The sequence below is a fragment of the Nicrophorus vespilloides genome, unplaced genomic scaffold (genome assembly GCF_001412225.1).
Source record: "Nicrophorus vespilloides isolate i.1.1-1 unplaced genomic scaffold, Nicve_v1.0, whole genome shotgun sequence".
Taxonomy (NCBI): Eukaryota; Metazoa; Arthropoda; class Insecta; order Coleoptera; family Silphidae; genus Nicrophorus; species Nicrophorus vespilloides.
This window is the reverse complement of record NW_017096427.1, coordinates 124247-147642: the sequence shown is the minus strand read 5'-3', so window position 1 is coordinate 147642 and position 23396 is coordinate 124247. Positions and strand designations below refer to the sequence as shown.

General features: G+C 27.3%; 1 protein-coding gene across 2 annotated transcripts in view; it reads right to left on the bottom strand.

The window, feature by feature from the left end:
* LOC108556995 (transcription factor Sp9-like) overlaps positions 1-23396 on the bottom strand; it is a 69428-nt gene that overhangs the window by 27236 nt on the left and 18796 nt on the right. Inside the window, exon 1 of one of the 2 annotated variants that reach the window (XM_017913359.1) lies at positions 14722-15018. The exons of the other annotated variant lie outside the window; for it this stretch is intronic. Within the exon in view, the coding sequence (XP_017768848.1) occupies positions 14722-14808 (87 nt within the window). The 5' untranslated portion in view covers positions 14809-15018. Of the gene's footprint in view, positions 1-14721; positions 15019-23396 lie in introns of those variants that run through there. 2 annotated transcript variants of the gene reach the window in all.

Sequence of the window (23396 nt, the reverse complement as noted above, 5' to 3'; positions counted from 1 at the left end):
ACGAATTTATTAATTTTATATTTAAATATTTTTTTAATTTTTTTGTTGTCAGATTGGGGCAAAATTGTAAATAAAAATTTAAGAAAATAGAAATTGTTAGATATTCATAAGTCAATTGGTAGTTAAGATAAAAACTTTCTAAGAGTTGAAGCCATATGTGCAAGAATTTCGATAGACCCTTTTTTTCAATTTTCAAGGAATTCGATCCTGAGATCCTTATCAAAATTGGACGTACTAATAATAAGGTACGGATGATCAAACACCCTTTTTGATCTTAAAAACTAAGTATTTTTTTCAGACCAAAAACTATAGAATATTAGAAATATTTTATATGAAAATGTTATGTTTTTATTTTTTTTTCAATATATATTTCAATAACAATATGAAATTGTATTATATAATATTTTCATTCAAGTACAGTTTACAAAACACCTTGTATTAAAAATGACACATATGTCAGTTACTAATATTTTGATAGCATGTGAACTGTCAAAATTTATGTGTCATACACATGTCATTCGTTGGTATTTCAATTGGAAAAACATTATTCGAACAGTCAAAATATAAGAGTTATTCAGATGTCATTCGTTGAAATTTCGATTCATTGACAATGTCAATTTCACTATAAATACACATAAATGAAATACAATATTCAAACTGTCAACATGGAATATGTCATTTAATATTTCAATGAAATTTTACTGACAATATATGAATGAAACACAGCATTCCAACTGTCAAAATTTAAGTGTCATATGTCATTTGTTGTTATTTAAATTAAATGACAATCCATGAATGAAATACTGCAAACGAATTGTCAAAATTGAAGTGTCATACAGATGTCATGACACTTGTCATTAGTTGTTGTTTCAATTCAATTTAACTGTAAATGTATGTAAAAAAATACATTCAATCATTGGAACTGTCAATATTTGATTGAAATATAGATGTCAATTCAATTTAACTGTAAATATATGTAAAAAAATACATTCAATCATTCAAACTGTTAATATTTGATTGAAATATAGATGTCATTTACTGTTATTTCAATGTCATTATACATAAAAAATACACATAAATGAAATACAACATTTGAACTGTCAAAATTTGAATTTAATTGAAATGTTATTAACATGAAATATAATATGACCTATGAGAGTATATGTAAAGTGCATGAATTAATGAAATGTAGATAAATAGAAAAATACATTATTTTTTCAAATATAAAATGTATTAAATATGTATGAATATACTTTTCATAAACCAATTTTATTCAAAAAATAATTAATTAAAACTTTGATAAATGTAATTAAATATGGAAGTAAGAAAACTAATTAAAAATATGTTACATACTAATTAATTCATAACAACCTCCTTACATCAATTGCGTGGGTTATAAATATCGTTAATAAATGTGTTAATTATTAATTAATAAGTGTATATAATTTATTTTTGTAATGTAATATATAATAAATTTTAAAATAAAATATAACGTAAATTTAAATATAATTTCAAAATTATTATAATAGAATTCACATTTTATATAAATTTTAAATAATTATTGAATAAAAGTTTGTTACTCAAAAAAGGCTTGTTCTTGGATCGCCGACTCACGTGGAATAAGCACATCGCAACCAAAAGGAAGCAACTGGGCATCAAGTTCTCGAAATTGTACTGGCTGATCCGCAAAAGATCTCCACTGTCTCTCGACAACAAACTATTAATTTACAAGACAGTGCTGAAGCTGTGTGGACGTACGGCATCCAGCGTTGGGGAATAGACAGCAATTACAATATCGAGATCCTACAACGCTTCCAGTCCAAGTGCCTGCGAATCCTGGTACAGGCCCCCCTGGTACGTAACGAACAACACGATACACACCGACCTCCACATGAATACTGTTAAAAGTGAAATCCCCAAGTTCAGTGCCCGTTACCAGAACAGACTTGAAAACCACCCCAACAGTCTCGCGTTATTCCTGCTAGATAATAGTGACACCCCCCATAGACTAAAGAGACACAACACCCTCGACCTCTCCTTTAGAAACTAAAAGTTCGTTCCATTGTCCATTAGAATGAATATTTTTATTTAATTTTCATAGTGTCTTCAAAATCATTTTTTTGTTGGGTTAATATTGTCATTGGATTAATTTTTTAGTTAAATTTATATTTGTTTGTAGGAAGATTTCCGATGGGAAATCGTTCCGCTCCATGCTTTTTATTTTGTTTTTTCTGTTTTTATTTTCTATTTTTTCTGTCTTGGCCAGAAAATATTCGACTTATTGCCAGAGATGTTGGCAGGTTGTGAATAAATAATAAAAGTTATAAAAAATAAATAATTTTTTTTTTGTCTTATGGCTAAAACACATTCTACTTATTGTCTAAATAGGCAGCTTATGAATAAGAAATAAAGGATAAAAACAGTAATAATTTATAAATCAATTTAAAAGAATTATTGAATCAAAAAATGTAAAAACAAAAATTATTCATTTATCAATCAATGCAAATTGTATGCATTTCTTTTGATAATTATACAAAACATGATAAAAGCAATTAGTTTATTCTTAATAGTACAGCTTTTGGGAAAATTTGTAATAAAAATGTTATAATTTGTCAACAATTATAATGCAATTCAATTAATAGAAGTGACGTTCATAAATCTTCACTTTAATATAGAATGTTATGAACTTTTCCATTTTGACTGACGTCATTTCAATATACTTCTAGAACTATAAAATCCACCTACGACAAAAACTTTGACTATATAAAAAAAAGTTTCTCTATAATTAATAAAACATTTTACATCTATATTTTATAATATCTAATTGAAAAAAAAAATTCAAATGATTCTACATAAAAAAAAAAGATTCTGCAGTTAGATAACAATTCGATACGCTATAATAAAGAAAATTTTAAATAATAATCATTAAACCTCATAAAACTTTCTAAAATTTTTCTTTATGTTATATATAAAAAAATATATCGTGAAGTTAAAAAAAAATCATCCTATATAAAGATTGAGTAATTTGAGTTTTTATTATTAAATTTACACGCTTTCAAAAAAATATAATTTATTTTTATTGTTTTTTATAATTTAGTTAATTTTTTGTTTTAAAATTTAATTAAATATAATAATTTTAGTTTACTTAACAAATGTATTTATATATTCCAATTATTTATTTAGTTCAAAAGACAGTAAGCAGAGTGTCGAACCGAAATTAATTTTGTTCCGGTTTACGGTTACGTTCCAAGTTAATGTTAACTTTCCAGATTCGGTTTCGGTTCGTCTAAAAATTTCGGTTCAGTTCCGGATGAAATTAAAATTTAAAATCGATTAGTTAAAATATAAAATCAAGTCAAATATCAAATTTTGGTATATTTTTAATTACCAAATTCGCTACTTACTGATGTTTTGAAAATACAAAAGAATAAACCTCAATTAGTGACTAATTCAACACCTTCACTTTGTAATGTTTCTTCCGTCATGTTTACAGTAATATCCTTTTTAATCACTTTCAGTGGAGTTTGTTCTAATGTTAGTTGTGCTTGTCCTTTCTTCTATTGATTGATGGTAATTAATCGTTCCGGTTCCGGTTTTTCAATTGAGCAATTTTTCGTTCCGGTTACATGGTTCAGTTAAAAATTCCGGTTAATTTCGATTTACGGTTTTCGGTTCGGTTCCGGTTCGACTTTCGACAGTAAGTAATAAAATTATTCAATAACTCTATAACAATAAAAAAACTGATTTATTTATGATTATTATGTGAGAGAAAATTATTATTTATTATTTAACAATGAATTATAAATAATAATTTACTATGACATATTAATTGATGATTATTTTTTTACGTCCATACTAATTTAATGAACTGATGACATAGCTTTCAAGTAAACTTACAGTAATTAACTAAAAAAAAAGTAAATGTAAATTATTATTATTTAACACTTTTAATTTCTCGCTACATTACAAACTCTAGTGTCTATTTGATTACACAGTTATTACCACTACTCAACAAGATTATATTTTATAATTTATAATACAACTTTTTTCTACATTAAATCTTTTTTTTTTATACTTCTCTTTCGCTTCTTTCCTAGCCGAGATTTTAACAAGGAATTAGTGATGTAATTTAGCTGTGCACGTTTCCATTCCCCATGCTTCGCGAGAAATGAATTCCTCCTTCTGTGTTCTTTTTTTATTATATATGTAATGAGAATAAGTAACAAGTTTTGAGTTAATTACAGATCATCTCGAGCGAAGGCCGCAGTTTTAAATCTCATTAATGGCTTTAGAAGTTAAGCAACTAAATTATTAATAATAATACTGCAAACGAAATGATGAAAAAAATATATAAGTAAATCGTGTAGAAATGTTTAAATATAGAAAAATGTAGTCTTCCCACAAACTCAGTTATAATGCATTTCTCAATTTGTTTTTTTTTTATAGAATTAAATTGAACAACTTTCTAATTATACGGACTCAAAGAATTAATTTCGGATTTAGATTTTTTTTTATTATTAATTTTTTATTACTTTTTTTTATTTGTGCGCTTCGACGATATTTGATAATTAATATATCAATACAGATGTTTGACGTAATTTTAATTATGAATGGAAAGGCTGTCGTTTTAGAAAATTAAGTGATATAATATTTGTTGATAGATTTTTTTGATGATTTAATTTGATTTTAATTAAATGAAACTCGTATACTTTGATCTAATTTTGTTTCACAATTTATAACTCAATTACTAATATTGATTTCTTTTAAAGTTGTCATATTATTATTATTTTTTATCTATAAAGTATATATTAAATATTTTAAGAAATACATCAAATTTATAAAAATATACAAATATTTACTAGTTTTTATTAGATAATGTGAATTAATCTATTGTTGCTTTAGTTGAAAAATTGATCGAATGATGGCGTATTGAAATAATAAAGCAAATCATTTAAAAAGAAAACTAAAATCACACTTATACTAAGTATAATTATATATAATTTTGTTGAGGTGTCCAATACAATTTATTTTCATTATTCTATTATGTAAGTTTTAGCGAAACCTGATTTTTATTAATATTATTTGATGATTATCTATTTTTTTTATTTCGATTAATATAAATAATTTCTTGTAAATTTATTCATTTTTCTTTTAATGTTGAACATTTTTATATAATATAATAAATATTTATATTTTTTGTATACTTTTCGTTTTTTAATTATATAATGTAATATCATTAATAATTACATTTTTTTCAATACTTTATTCATTATATGGAGTAAATATTGTTTTAGAACTTTATATATTATTACTAATAATTTTTTGAAAATTATCTTTGAAAACTACAATTTTGTTCGGAAGCTTTATTTATTTTAAATTTTTAACAACCAAAAATCGAGATTGAATTGATCCATTTTTTTTCGTTTATTAGATTTTTATTATTGATTTTTTTAAATCATTACTTTTATAATGTCTATGCTTAAATAAATATGCAGAAAATTACTTTTGAGTCAATTTTTTCATATTGGAATATTCAGCATAGAAATAGGGTGGAATTACATACATTTGAGAACCGTAATTTCAAATTTTTGTCTATTAATATTTTTAATTTTTCTATTTTTTTTTCTTCTATGTTCATGGTTTATATATAAATCATAAAAAACTTGATTTTGATGATTATAAACCAAATTGTAACACGTTTCACTATATAATAAATTACATATTGAAAGTGTTGAAGATGTATGGTAATTCCGTTTAATTAACCATACCTTATATGTAAAATAATGATTTTATTTAAAATATAGTAAACATTCTCCAAATAAACAGAGACAACAACAAAAAAAATGTTTATGTGGAGTAACAGTGAAAAAAAAATATAGAAAAAGCAAGATTGAAAATGGTTATGTGTATGTTGGAAATGAGGTTTCGGTGTGGTCGATGATTACGATCGACGAGTGTTTTGGTGATTAAATGCGATTTTCAATTAAAACGAAATTGATCTTGTCGCTGTAATATTGCCTAATTTGGGGTTATCCCAATAAGGCACTGGAAGCGTAGTGCTCTGCTCTTAAAGTTGGTAGAGGAGTAGAGTAATAGCATGGGTATTCACGATGATGGTTTCGATTCGAAAGAGTTTTGTGTATGTATACATCTATGCATGAGCTGAAGAAAGAGCGAGTGAGAAATAATGATAGTTAGATGTGAAAGAAGAGTGTGAGTGTGAGTGAGAGAGTGAGAGGATCACTTAATATATTCATGATTCGAATATTGGAAGAGTTTGTGTGTCGTGCCAGTAATAAATGGCCGCGTATTTAATGCAAAAGCATTTCAATTATATAGAACATGAGGATATAAATACTGACGGAGAGCCACGTCTATAATTACAGCTCTTTATTATTGATAGATGCTGTTAGAATACACGAAATAGTAATTACAAATACATTGATTGATTTCGTTACGGCCAATCGGGTTTCACTGCACCCCGCATTAACGGGCTGCGGATACTATACGAAACGGAGCCGGTCGTTCGGATGCATCCATGAACGAGGACGATCATCCATTGATACTATTAATATTTACAACAATAATCACAATTACCGTGCCATGCGATGGTTTATACATGCGAGCATCTAGAAAGAGGGAAACCTTTGGTTTATCTTTAGGTTCATACATATACGAGGTAGTTAAATCAGAGTTCAGACGATTACCGGTTTAAAACGGCATGATGATCGGATTACTGTAATACGAGTTGTATAACTAGAGTTTCAATAGTCTTAAACATGCATTGTTACTACAGTTTATATTGGAGACAGGGAGTGTCTCTTATTTTCGGATAAAATCTGGATTTTCGAACGAGTATAATATTTTTTTTTTGTAATTATAGATATCAATGATGTAAAGATTCTATATTCTTTATATTTTGTATATTTGAATCATAGATTTATGTCTATGACCATGTGCAATGAATCCAATTTCTTGTAATTATAGTCATCTATTATATAAAGAAGGCAGAACATTGCAATTGTTTAGTGTCATTGGGCCAATACAGAGATGTCCACAAAATTTGGATGTAAGTATAATATATAACAGCCTACATTAATTTGCGTAATTACCAAAAGATGACTGCTTTACTTTGTATCGTGGATATCAATTTCGATGGTTTAAGTCTTCTAAATCGTGCTAGGAAGCTTGGATAAAACTAGAAGTTTGAATAGTTTTGGATATGATTGAAAAATCTTAATATTCAAATGAGCATTAACTTTATTATAATTGTAGACATCAATGATATAAAGAAAGTAGGATATTGTTATAGTGTCCTTGAGTGTATACTGACATTTCCACAAAAGTTAGCTGTTATTATAAAATACTGCAGCCTACCTTTACGTAATGATCAAAACATTGTATATTTGTATCATAGACACCAATTTTAAATGATTTTAATCATGTGAAATTTGTCTAAGTCTTCATAATCTAGCAAAAAAGCTCGGCTCAAACTAGGTATTTCAATAGTCTTGGATATACTTGCATGATTGCATGATTTTCAAACAAGTATTAAGTTTCTTGTAATTATAGACATCAATTATATAAAGATGATATAATGACGGTAAGATATTGCTATAGTGTCTTTGAGTGAATACTGATATGACCACAAAATTTGGATTTAAGTATAAGATACAATAGCCTACTTTAATATACGTAATTAACAATAGATTAATAGGTTTTATTTTGTATATTTGTATCATAGACATCAATATCGAGGGTTTTAACCATGTAAAATATGTCCAGGTCTTCTTAATATTACTTGAACCGTGATATAAAAGTAATGAAAATGTTTTCATATTCTAAGGAGTATCAAGTTTATTTTTTTAACCATATGAAATGCGTCTAAGTCTTTTTAATTAACAAAGAAGCTAGGCTGAAACAAGAACTTTGGTCATTCTCGAATTACTTGATTTTCAAACGAATATCATCTTATTTGTAATTGTAGACATCAATGACATAAATAAGGTAGGACATTGCAATTTTTTGGTGTCCTTTAGTGAATACTGAGATGTTTCCAAAATTTAGTTGTAATCATATTTGTATTATCAATTTCAAGAGTTTTTCTAATAAGTCTAAGTCATATTAATCTAGTAAAGAAGCTAGGCTTTGTAGATCTGCGGCGGATATATCCGCCCAACTAAGAATTTCAGTTCTTAATAAGACACCACTAATCTTTTTCAGACAAATTGCGTAACGATTAAACTTTGACGTTAGTTCTCTGTAGATCAATTTATGACGAAGTTAAGATTACGAAAATTTATTCCGATTTTCAAATTAGTATTGTACCAATAATGAACTCAATTAAAACACAGTTTATGATAGGTCTAAAAAAAACGACCAGTCAATTATGTCAATTTAAAAGCAATCAGTCAAAACAAAAACATAATAAAAAACAAGAGCATACAAGGAGAGCGTTGATTAAAGAAACCAAATTGGATGTGTGACATATTCATATTATCTGTATGCAAATAAATCAAAATGTGACAATTTGAGGTGATTACGGCCGGAAATTGATAGTCTTATAATTGAATCCGTTTTAATTCGATTATGATTGTTATAATTCTTTTATTTTTTGTCGTGCCTCCTCGATATTATTAGATTAAATGAGGAGTATATCAGAAAAGGGGGAATCGATATCTGTCGTATCGTGTAATTTATTATTGGGGACGGGTGTCCCCCCCGGGGGGCCATCGGCATTGGACTCCTCCTGCTCCTCACCTCCTCCTCATCACGTAATTTCCATAAGAAATTCTCGTTTTAAATAAGGGGGGATCATCTGCCCCTCGTTCTCCATGCGTTGATGCATTTCACTCCGCAATTTACCAACTGTTATCTTTCCATTAGCTCATCGTTAAACTTCAAATCTTTTGCATAATCGGAACGATTTTTTAATGGATATCTTTCAAAGATAAATTAATTTTATATTTATACAATGTGGACCATTAAATACAAATATTTTGCATAATCATCAGATTTTTAATGTAATCCATTTAGAAGATAAATTACTTTCTTTCTTATATTAAAAAAAAAATACATGTTTGACCTTGAACACTCAAATGCACTCTAGTTTAGCAACGATTTATTTTATTTCACATCTTAAATTGATTGATTTATTTATTAATTTTGTTAAAAATAAATTAGTAAATAAACTATTTATTAAAGTTTCGAATTAAATCCACAATTTAAATTAAACACGTATTAAAAATTTAAAAAAAATGTATTTAAATGATATTTACCTTAATTTTGCCAATTTTGTCAAAATATACAATTTTATCGAAAAACTGATGTAAATAATAAATTTAATTACATTAGAAACATATTAAAATATACAAAATAAACATGTGATTTGATTATATAACATTTTTATAACAAGTATTAATTATACTTCAATATTAAAATTGAAAATATTTGAACAAAATCAATAAAAAAATCAATAATTGATAAAAACTAAATAAGTAATAATTATTGATTAAACACGTTTATAATTAATTACCACAAAATTATAAACTAATTAATTATAATATTTTTAATCAAATAATGCAACAATATTTAAAGAGTAAAAAAAACTAAAATTTGTAAATAATTATATTTTAAATTACAGAATTATGTAAAGAAAATTTGAAAGTTATTGAACTGCATGTATTTCTGTAAATATTTTTATAATGTCACGTAACAATTTGCTGAAGTATATCTTTTAAGAAATAATAATAATGGAAAGAAGTTGTAAACAGAAAGTATGTGTAAAAGTATGAATATATAAAAATATATGGTTAATACTATAAAATTACTATACTAATTTATATAAATTACTAACATTCAGATAAATATATAGTTGAGAAATACATTTATATAATTAGGAGAGAAAAAAAAGTTTAACAAAGGAACGCCCATCGAATTACTATATCAAATAAATGCCAACTAGAAAAATAATCAATACATCAGTGAAATGAGTTTATAATCATAATATTTAGTATAAATGTATATATTTATATAAACATAGTTATTCAAATACTGCATTTGATTTGTTTCAATAAAATGAAATATTTTTTTTAAACTTAAATTAAATATATTAACAAATTTATTATATATACAGTAGAACTCTAATATTCAACATGAATCCGTTCCTGAAGTGAGGACGATTATTGAAAATGACAAATATCAAACGATTTTTTCCCATAAGAATTAACTAATTAACTCACATACCGCTTGAGACTGAGCTGGTGAAACGTCAGTTGTGAGAGGTGGAACGAATATTGAATTTTCGGTCAAATTTGAAACAAATATTTCAACAACAAAAAAAACAGGATGAATATAAAAAAATAACGAATACTGGCGTGTACTAATATTCGAGTGCCGTTGTAAAAAAATAACAAATTTATTATATATACAGTGGAACTATAATATTCATCATAAATCCGTTCCTGAAATGAGGACGAATATTAAAAATAACGAATATCAAACAAAGTTTTCTCATAAGAATTAACACACACACACCCTTTGAGACTGAGCTGGCGAAACATCGGTTGTGAGAGGTGGAACTAATATTAAACGGACAAATATAAAACATAACTTTCAACAAGAAAAACAGGACAAATATAAAAAAAGATACATACTGGCGTGGACGAATATTGGAGTTCAGTTGTATTAAAAAAGCTAAACCGTTGTTATTAGAACAGTATTGATAGTACTAGAATGTATTTTCTGAAGTTAAAAAATATACTTACAAAAAAAGGTGAGAAAATAAAAATTTGTAAATATGTTGAAACCGGATCAATTAAGGACTCTATAACCGCACAAAAGATAAACAATTTAAAAGAAATTTTTTTTAATTTTATGTACTAATTTTCTAGAATTTATTTTTCTCAATTAAAATTTACTTTGTTTTGAAATTTTCAAACAGTACTATAGTGAATCCGTACTTAATGCGGCTTCAGCATTGTGCAAGGTATTGCTGTAGATTTGAAGATTTCTATAAATTTAAACTAAAATAATTAATAGAATATTTTCATTGCAATATTTTTTTCATCAAGTTTTAACGAATATAAATATTTTTTTTAATCTTAAATAAATGGAAACAAATATTCAAATTTATAAAAAAATTCATTGTTATTTTTTTGTATATTTTAAAGAGATGACGTAAATAGATAAATAGATGAGACATATTTATAGTAAATAGTAGTTTGATGTTGTGATCAATTGGAATTGGATGGAAGCCTTAAATCAGTTCAGTTTGTGATGTAAGACTGAACTAGAGGAGGGGTGCACTAATGACAATATATATCCCTTAGGATCGAAGGGTGACTATCCCTGACGCTGCTTTATTGTTTACGTAATGTGTTTTCACGTCCCCGGTTTGTTGATCCAAGGGAAACACACTGAATTGCAGCTTATCCAAACGCAACTAAATACAAATTACTAAGTATTTTATTTAATACATTTTCACGCTTTTAAATTACATACCAGTGTAAATTATAAAGTATTTTATTAAATACTATTGCACAGATTTTAATAATAATGATTTTATACTTTATTTTACATCAATATTTAAACAAATTGTAGTGGCAGAACTAACGCCTTTTCAGAACTAACGTCAAAACTTAATCAAAATATGACAGTTCCGTCTGAAAAAAGAATAGTAGCGTCAAAAACTAAAATTCGATTACATACAATTTTGAAGATCAAATGTATGTCATTTTTTTATAAAAAATACTTATTTGTATTTGAATAATTGAACAAATCTTATTTGTGGACCAATTAATATAAATTATTGTTTAAAATTATTATACAAAAAAGATAATTTGTATATGTCTTTAAATATTACTTTACTTTGAATAGTATATAAATATCTTTAGTTTATATTCAATGTTGAAACTTCTATATTAGGTGTAAGATAATAACTAAAGTAAAATAATGTCAGGAAAGTTTATATAAATCTGTAGAGTTGATTAATCAATAAGTGTATGATTTATATATAGATATAGTAAAGAATGTTAATCGACATTGTCTCCAATTTTACGTAATACAATGAAAGCGACATTCCGATCACTGTGCATCATTTCTTCTTCATCCATTCTGAAATTAAGTTTGAGACAATAAATCGCGTTTGGTGGTCGTGCTTAAATACAAATTGCAATGATATTAACCTTCCGAACGACGTACGTGATGGGATCCCAAGCAGAATCCTTTTTGATCTTCGCCGCTCATTCAAGTATAAAAGTACCATCTCAAAAACCGCTCCGACGCAAATACAAATACAATTTCTCATTCAAAAAATTTCAATCAAAAAACAAAAAAATACATCATAATTAGAAAAGAAAAATGTAATTACGTAAGTTAATTAAGAAAATTCTAATGAAACAATAAAATTGAATTGTAAAACAAATAAAATCTATAAAAAGTTTGTAATTGTAAAGTAAATTTTAATTAATTGATGAAATATAATTAAAAAGAAATAAAAATTAAGACAAAAAATAATTCTTGTTATTCATAAGTAAATTATAATTAAACAATAAAATTTAAATGAAAAACAAATAAAATTTTAGAAAAAAATTATATGAAGAAAATGCTTGTCATTTCTATGGTTAAAATTGAAAAGTAGTTTATAGCATATTGCTTGTAGAAGGTAGAAATTATCACTCGTAAAACTTCAGCAATAATTGCTGATCATAAAATGAACTGAACGTATTATAATAATAATTATAAACAACTCAATCAATGCACGAAACTGAAATGAAGTGCTCTGTGCGATGGAGAAAGAATGTTTTATGCTGTAGCATAAACATTTATGTTTTCGCTGATCTTTGTTATTAAATGTATTATATTTTCTTCAGAAAATTGTAATAACAGTACAAAATGTGATGTATTTATAATAAATAATAGTTTAAAGATTTGCTTTTACAACGGTAATATGATTTCCTCCTTTCAAAATAAATTAAATATGTTTTGAATTTACATTCTTAATCAATTTTTTTCAATAGATTTTGATTATTTTAAATGTATTATTATCACAAAACTATTGATTATTTGAATATTCAAAAAAAAAGTGTGTATAAAATATTAAATATTAAATTGGATGACAAAAATTAATATATTTTAGAAAAAAAATAAAATTTTGTCCACTTTGTCCACTGTGGACAAAATTTTTAATTTTGAATGAATATATACAAACAAATTGAATTTAAAATCTAATTTGAAGTTTAATCAAATTATGGAAAATAAAGTTATTTTTATAAGGGTAATTATTTAATTTGGGAATAAATTAGAAAGTAAGAGCAATGAAATATTGTATTGAATTGTAGATACGGATCAGAATGATTCGTAGTTGAATTTTTTGTCTTTGTTTTTTTTTTGGTGAGGCGACGTTTCTATGCGTGTTTCGTAATGGGCATTAAGGCATTAAAGCGGCCTTCGCCCATGGTGCGAGAGTATGATGGTATTATTAAAGTTTTGTAGGTAATTTACGGTCCGGGTATTAAAATACAAAATGCATTATACGCCTGTAATAATAAAGCAACACTCGATGCGTTGGGCATAAAGAACAAATTTATTACTAATTAAAAAATAAATATTAAGACATCTTCGAAATTTATTGAACTTTGTCTTATATATTGGTTTAACGGATTTTTTTTTAAAGAAATTGCTATTATTTCCTTGGATAATCAGAAAAATTATATAGAAATTTGATGTTTTTTGCATAAAAAAAGTAAAAAAAAAATATTAAGAAATTCTTCAGTTTTCTTGTATAAACTAAGTGGAAAAATTTACAAAAACATGTTCTGTTTTCTACTTTAAAGCAAGTGGGATAATATAAAGAACTTGTGACGTTTTCTTATATAATCTAAGTTAAAAAGTATAAAGTAATATTGATGTGCCTTTGCATAAACTTAATCAAAATTTCTATGATTTCTTGTACAAACTAAATGAAAAAAATATAAATACATTTTTATGTTTTCATGTATTTTTATACTAAAACGTTTCATATGTTCTTATATATATTTTGTGGAAAAAAAGTAATTAACTTTTCAATGAGTTCGCGTGATTTTTGAAAGCTGCAGATGTTTCCGATGTTTACTTACTCCTCAGGTGAAAATCGCGTGAAACTCGCATGCAATTTACCTCAAAAAAAGTGTCTAAAAAACTATTTTAACACATTAAGTATTTTTGTAAATTCTTAGAAAATTTACTAACAAAAATATTTAAAAAATAAAGATAAAAATCTAAAATGTTGTATTATCAATGAAAAAAAAGAGATATTAACAGACATTCAAATATTGTTTCAACTCCTTAGGAGAAAATCAAGTAAAAAATAGTAAGAAAATAATGTTTATTTAAGATTATATAATATTATTTATGCGTCAATTGATTTAATTTGATTATTATAATATTAATAACATTATTTATTGAATAAATATGTAAATCCAACTAAATTTATATTATAACAACTAAAAAATAATAATTTATCAATTTTTATTAATTTATGAAGGAAATATTAATTAAATTATATTGTATATTTTTTTAAAATTAATATAGTTCAAAGTATCATTATAAAAGTAGCTAAGGAATATTGCTCAATTATTAAGAAAAATGTTTGAAAAACATTTCCGCTGAATCCATTTTTCATGCGTAATTGACGTTAATAAACTGTTATGTAATTTACAAACAAATTTGTGTGTAATTTACCTCCAAAAATTCGGCGCCGGTGGCGGCGGTCGGCGACGTTGCCTGCACTTGATACGAGTACGTGCAATTCATCCTCCCACTGTGCATCAAGAAAAAATCGAACTGAACGGGGATCGTTGGGGGCGGTAGAACTGCCTCTCACATCACACTCTCCTTGCTTTAATTAACAACTTTTGATTCACTCCTTGTTGCGTTCTTCTATTACAATTATGATTTTGTCGTGAGGTGGTTGGAACAAAACAAAAAACCGCGGGCGAACGCAACGCGCGGTATAATATTGATATCTGTACGGAACGGAGGCCGCTTCGGACTGCGTGGATCCACACACCGTGGGGCCTGCGAGAGCGCGCCCGGATCCGCCCCCGCGGAACGAATTTCGGTCCTTATTGGACGACCACCTGCACACGTACGCACGCCCTCCACGACGTGTCCTTTCTGCGACTTCCCTCGTCCTCATCATCAACGTCATCATCATCATCATCATCAACCTAATCCTCATCCCTAAACCTAATACTCATCATCAACCTGAACCTCTCATCCTCAAGCTAATCCTCAAATCAGCATTTTCCTCTAATTACCGACGCAACGCAATGTGAATCCTCTAATTATCGTTTTATCACGTCCCATTGCATTTAGCGTCGCACGCCCGGATGCGCTCTTGAAAAATGACACCTGATGCTGCCTGCTGTCAGCGCACCGCGCCGGATCCTTTCGATCGTTTGTCCTGTCAACGTCGACGTGATCGAAAGTCTGTCTGTAATGTTGTTGTTCTTTTGGCTGGAGGTTGCTGCGCCTGCAGGAACGGCGACACGGCGATAAATTAGAAGACAAAACATTGTTATTACCGTAGTTAATGTACGTTCGAAACCATCAATTTCTCTAAACTTCTTCCTCGATGCAACAAGCGCAACACTTTAACGTCTTCTACAAATATCGACTTTTCTTTTTAAAATAGACCATCAAATGTTTAACGATTTTAAATTCGAACAACTTGAAACTCGAACAAGAAATGAAGTTCTACCAATATCATACTTTTTTTTATAAAAGTAGATTATCAAACTTTAATTTCTTTGATATAAAAACAAAATTTGTAAGTCGAACAAAAAAATGAAATCTAGTCATAGTTCATTAAAGTATACTAAACTATTATATTATATAAACTTAATACTGGATAAATATTTAGAGATAATGTACAAATATCGATTATTTTTAAACAAATAGACTATTGAAATTTGATCGATTTGATATTGGCACGAAATTTGAAACTCGAACAAGAAAATTGAGATTTACCTTTTTAATTCATATTCAAACGACTTGAAACTGGAACAAGAAATAGATTATATAAAGATATCATTGAAATTTGAGGTTTTTTTTTACAAATATCGACTTTTTTCATTAAAAAGGACGATTTGATATTCGAACAACTTAAAACTCGAACAAGTTGTAATATGATCAACTTGATTTCTAATACAAAATATCGACTTTTATTCTTAAAGACAATCGAACTTTGAAAGATTTTATATTCGAACTAAATTTTAAACTCGAACAAGATATCCAATACTTTTTACAAATAGCGACTTATCTTATTAAGATAAATTATCAAACTTCAATTGGTTTAACGTTCAAACAAAAAAATTCAAGGACCATCAAAAAGGAAAATAACATCATCGTCCTTAAATCACATCCTTCCATGAAATCAAAGAACATAAAAAGTGGAGAAACCTATGTAAAATAAAAAATGAAGAAAATTGTCCTTAAATTGTTTCTTTCTATGAAATCAAATTCCGTCAAAAAAGGATAAACAATAAAAGCTATAAAATTCATAATTGTCTTTCAATCTCATCGTTCCATAAGTTCAAGAACCATAAAATATAAACAAAATTAACATGCTCATCGCTAAACCACGTATTTCCATAAGGTGACAAGTACCACTAAAAAAGGATAAAACCTTAAAAAATAATACACCATAATTGTCCTTAAATCATTGTTTTATCATAGCTATATCCATCAAAAAAGGAAAAATCTTTAATATAAGATAAATTGATAAAGTCCTTAAATCACTATGGGATCAAGGATCATAAAAACAGGAGAAGACAATATAAAATAAAAATCCATAATTATCCTTAAATTTCTTCATTATATGAAAAACTTATAATTGTTTTTAAAGCTTATAGTCCTTAAAAACTATAAAAGAGAGAAATTTTCAACATCATTCGATTCTTTCCATACGATCTCTTTCATTTCAATTTATTTATTCATCTGGTAGGAAGGACCATTAATGGTTTTCACCATTTAATTGTTATCTATAAAGGTCATCGAATTTTAACCGCAACGGTTTTTGATTTACGATTTCCCATTCTGTTCTCGATCGGAATTTAAACGCTCGAGGTTCGTACATACACACAAACATTATTTATTACTTTTGTACACATTACATTTCCAGGATAAATTCATTATTTCTCTCTTTCTCGCACGCTCTTCCTTCCATAGCTTTCGTTCTGTTTTTATCCTCGTCCTTTTTTAATCCATTTGTTTATTTTATTTTCCTTCGTGCCCCCCTTTTGTTACTATTATACGTTTCGCTGAAATCCATTTATAATTATAGCTCATTCCGAAGCTCAGCTACTAAATCACCTCCGCAAATCGGCGAAATATAAATTCATACGTGTTGTTTTTTCTTTTCTATTTTATTTTTTCATTTAATGCAACCATCAGCAGTACAGCACAAATATGGTAACGGTTTAATTTCATTCTGGAGTTAAATTATTGCATCATTTTCATGTTTTATTGGAAATACTATAAAATTTTAATGAAAATCTACAAGAAAATTATCAATATCACATTCAGTCATGATTTCATCTTTTTAATTTGTTTTGTTTTAAAGGTCCTCAATTTTATTAAATTTATTTCATAGAACAATGTGACTTAAGGAGAATCATGGTCATTTCATTTTTCATAGACTTTTCCTCTTTTTGATGGACAATGTTTAAGATCAATTGAAATGTAGATTAAATAAAGATTTCTTCGTTCTTAATTGTATTTTCCTTTTCAAATCATATCTGATAGAATGATAAAATTTAAGGACAATCATGGTCCTTTCAATGTTTGATTTCAATGTTTTCTCTTTTCGATAGTTAAGGACTTTTGTAGAAGAATATGGTTTAAGGACTATGATGTTCTTCCCTTTTAGACAGTTCTTGATCTCATAAAACAATGTTCCAGACAAACATGACCAGGTTTACAAAATAAATTTAAACGAAGAGATAAAAGTATTGAGTATTTAAGATTTCTTGCTTTTGATTGAAATGATGTTAATTATAAGGATAATTAAAATCTTTTAATTTTTAAGAATTTTCTCCTTTGCTAATATTTCTTGATGCGACAATGGTGATCCTTTCCTTTTTAATGATCTTGTCCTATTTTTATAGTCTACAATCTTATAGAACATGATGCCATCAACAGATGTATAAATAATTTGAAGTGAAGAGATGAAAGGATCAAATAATGTTGTTAAGTCTTCTCCTTTTTTTTATAATGATCCTTGATCTCATTGAGAACGAGATGCAAGAGAAGATGCGACCGGAAAAGGAATCTCGATTTCGCACCGTTCACATAAACCATTTCCATGCGTTTTATTGTACAATATATATATAATATAACCCTATGATGAAAATAGTATCCCATGGATTACGGATTCGGTATTCGCTACAAAAGGGAACGCTGGAAGAATGGAAGGAAGAGAATGGGTGGTTCAATGGGTGCACTAAATGATGGGAGTGGGAGTGTCGCTATGGAAATTTGATCCTGGAACGGAACTGGGAGGATCTCAGCACGTGTGTCGCAGCGATTATAATGCACCTGGACTCAGGATATAAGGATTATAGTCTGCAATGGTTTACTCAAATGCAATCAGAACAACTAAAAAATTGTGCAATTCTTAAGGACGATTCCTCGTTGTTTGAGTACTATTCAATCAACAAATTCAATAAAAAATAATACTAAATGTACCCTTTACGTAATGCTTAAGTATTTTTCTTATTTGTCAATGAATAATTCAGCAAGATTCAGCAATTTCTCAGCTATTAAGTTTCAAATACAATCAAAAGATCAATTCAAAATTTTAAGAGAATTACTTGAATGCTATAATGATTTTTTCAAATCTCATCCTTTCTTCAATTATAAAGGATAATCCTTCTAATTTCTTAAAAATTCTTATCCAAATATATTCATCAAAAACGTCCACCAATGAACATTCAACGAGTATTATCTACAATCAGGACTAAAAAAATATTAATTACACATAACTTGAGAACGAGTTTTTTTTTTAATTTTTCAACAATGATTATCTAAAAACAATTAAGTTGTATTAAAAACCACAAAATAACAAATGTTAAAGAGAATATTTCACATTCCTCACCTAATATATTAATGAGGGAAAAAAACGTCCATTACGCAATTCTTAAAGACGATTCTTCTAATTTTTCGACAATTCTACCTCAAATATTCTTTACAGGAATAGAAAAACGTGTATTAAGGACGATTCTTCTCAATTTTTCAAAGATTAATACCTCATTAGGTAATTTTTAAGGACGATTCTTCTAATTCTTTATTGATTTTAATCAAAGATAATCAAAGACTAATAAACGATTTTTTTTAATTCTTCAACAATCATTACCTAAAAACAATGACGTTTATTAGAAAACTATACATTAGGAAGTGTTAAGGATGACTTTTCTATTTCTTCATTGATTTTAACTCAAATACAATCTGGAAGAATAAAAATGATCTTTATTTTTTGTTTAACGACAATTCTTCAAAGTCTTCACCCAAATGAAAACAGAGAAACTTCTATTACATAATTTGATTCCTCTAATTCTTCATCAATTCATATTCTTCACCAATCACAAAAAGATGAACAAAAAACGTACATTGCTCAATTAAGCACGATTTTGCTAATTTTTCGATACTTTTTACCAAAAAAACGTCCATCACAATTTTTTTTAAGGACGATTCTTTTAATTCCTCATCAATCTTTAAGCAATTACAAACAATGAATGAAAAAACGTCCATTACACAATCTCATGGATTTTAACCCAATTACATCAATATGAATAAAAACATACATTATGAAATGTTTAAGGATAATTCTTCTAATTTTTAATCGATTATTATCCAAAACCAAACAGGATGACTATAAATATCAATAACACATTTTAAGGATGATTTGTCAAAATACAGTCAAGAATAAAGAAGAAAGTTCATTACTCAATGATTCTTCTAATTTTTCATCCATTTTTACTCAAATCATCAAATCCTTCATTACACAATATTAAATCAATTCAATTCTTTTAATTTCTAAACACTACCAGGATAAACATTTTTACATTTTCCGCTTTTCACAAGAATTATTTTATTAATTCTACAATGATTATTACTTAAATAAAATTAGGATGAATAAACCATCCATTAATATCGATTCTTCCAATTCTTCAACAATTATTACATAAATGCAATTCAGAGGTATAAAAAATCGTGCATTACGAAATTTTTAAGGACGTTTATCCTGATTCTTCAATAGCATCAAATGCAATTAGGAGAAATAAAACAAGTAGCCTTTATGTAGTGTTTAAAGATAATTGTTCTAATTTCTCATCAATAATAACTGAAACGTAATCAAAAGAAATAAGAAAATGGTCTATTCTTAAGAACTTACTTAAGTAAACATAATTTTTCTAATTCCCCACTGACTTCGATTATTCATTTAGTCATAACGTCAATTATCGATTGATCCTTAGCCATTATAATTAATCAATTAATCGTGATTGGCTTTGAGGAAGTTGGATGAAGAGAACAAATATAAAAAAAATGATAACGAACGGTAAATGCTTGCACATCAATTAGCTGATTTATATATGCACATATATATAAGCAAAAACTTTCATTTCATCGGAATTTCACGCCTTCCAGGCTAATTGAAGCAAGACCTTCGAGGTGTGAAAATCAATATATTTGAAACAAACATGAAAAAAAAACAAGATCTTGTTATTTATTTTGTTATATTTTTTTATTTTGTGTTACATGTGATCATTAGACTCTAAATCATATAGTATTTATGGATTGCAGTTTGATATTGCTTCCTGCTGATTAATTTTATGGAGATTAAGGTTTAATTAAGTTTCTTCTATAAATTTGTATGAAAGTGTTTGATAATTAGTGGATAACTCAAATTGCGTATTACAGTTGACTCCCGTATAAGGCGCTTAATACGTTACGCGTTATATAATATCGTGTTTTACAAGAATTTTCGTCGTATAACACGATTTTTTAGCGCATTTTACGAAACTTTTTCTAATTGATTACAACATTTCTATTTATAATTAGACAAAAATGTACTTCATCATCATAAATGCATACACAGTAATACCTCAAATAGTGCGGTTTCAATCAGTCCGGACTCAACACAGAAAAATTTGAAAATAATTTTATTTAAGTAAAATAAACAAAATTGTACACAAAACTATTTTTTTATACACACATGATCGTTTTTTCTTGATACAGTCAAGTCTCATTTTGTGCAGTTTTTTCAAACAGTACGGGATATTAGCGGAAACGATTACACTCACTATGCCAGGTATTTCAGTATTTATAAAAATCTTTTTTTTCTATATAAAATATAGTTAACAAATATGTCCCACATTGGTTACAAGTTTTTACTTACTATTTTATTGACATATTTCAATATTTATTTATGTGCGGTTGTAAAGTCCTCAATTAAGACGGTTTCAAATAGTGCGGGATATTGGCAGAACCGATTATTCGGCATATAGGTAACACATGTAAAATAAGTGCCCTACATTGGTTGCCAAATTGAATAAGTTTTTACTTATTATTTTATTGAGATATTCAAATTCATTTTCATGTATTCTGTGATATTATTACTGTATTGTAAGTAAAGTCTCTTTTTAAGCGTAAATGTAAATAAGTATCCCACGTTGGTCGCCAAATTAAATAATTTATAGAAATTATTGACATATTTCAATATATTTTTCCTGTTTTCTGTATAATTACCAATTCACATATGAGTTTCTATTATAATGCTGCATACACACTATATTTAAGACATAAAATACTGTCAAAAGTACAAATTATTATTAGTTACCAGGAGATCATTCACTGACTACTTTAATTATACAGTTTACAATAGAAACATGGTGATTTTATACAACTCGAAGTTTAAGAAAACACTAAATTTTCTATATATTAGTACAACGAGGTCTTTCAGTATTTACATAATAGTTAGTACCTGATGACATCTATGACTCATGTCACATGTAGTGTGAATTATAACATAAATATAAATTAATATAGTAAACAAAAAATAAATAATAAATGTTTTTCAATTAACTTTTAATTAGGAATGAATAAACATTGTACAATTTTTAATGTAATTTGTAAGAGATAAATAAATAAGCTGATAGGAAAACAATGTGATATGAAGATGAGAAGGTTCTGAACGGGACAGGCGGGATAGTTAATCTTGGACCGTCGAAGCCCGTTCCTCCTCATTGTACCAAAAAACCCCTCCACCCAACAAAATATACTCTTCGTTTTTCTTATTAATATTTCTTTAATATCGTTCCTCTCTCGTTTGCTTCGTCTTCTTTTTTTCATATTCCTCCTTTGGTCCTGTTTCATTTTTCATTTCCTTTTATTTTTTTCGGGCCTTCTTCTGCTGCTTTTCACTCTGTGTATCTCTTTCTTATACATTCTCTTTCGTTCTCCCGTTTTGGTTTTTGGTTTCTGTTGGTGAAGAGATGGGACTAGACGTTATCAAGCTGGGGCCCCCGCATACAGAAATTTACTGTCCATAATTACAGGGTTGGCGATATTTAATTACAGATGGTTGGCCGCGCTGGCGGCCCCTCGCCTCACCATCACGGTTAGATTATGAGAAATTTTCTTCTCTCTCTTCTATGCACAACATACGTCTATAAGCACACACACACTTCATTTTTTTGTTGTTTCTGGTTTTGTTTTTTTCGTTCCTCGTAAAATTCATCAAGAGCAAAACTTGAAAATATTTTTATTTTTTTCTTGCGAAAAAATCTTCTTCATCATCATGTGAACATGAACATGTTAACACACATTACTTTTTTATTTTTGGTGTGTTGTTTTATTTTTTGATTCCACGTAAACTTTATTATTAAGATTGAAATATGATAGTAGAATATAAAAAATTGATTCTCATAACTTTCTTCTTGATCATTATTAACATATTAATAGTTTTTTTCTAAATTATAGATATTTTTGTCTAAACTATAAAATTATAGATCTTATAACTAAATAAATTATCTGTAATTACTTTATAATTTTAATTACTGGTGTTAGAATAAAGTTAACTTATATTTGAATATTAATATGAAAACTTGTACTGCAACTTACAAAACTAAGGTTTTTAACAAATCGTTAAAAAAATAATAACACTGAGGTGAGTAAATAACCAGAAACTTCGCATAATTGGAACATCTGCCTAATGGGGCCAAGGTGTTCCAGTTCCGATGCATCTCAATTACCTGGTTTAAACTGTAAGAATAAATTTCTATATTTTTTTTTTTCAGAATGTTTCAGTTTTCTAACAGTCACATTAATAATTGTTACAAAGTTTAATTTCTATT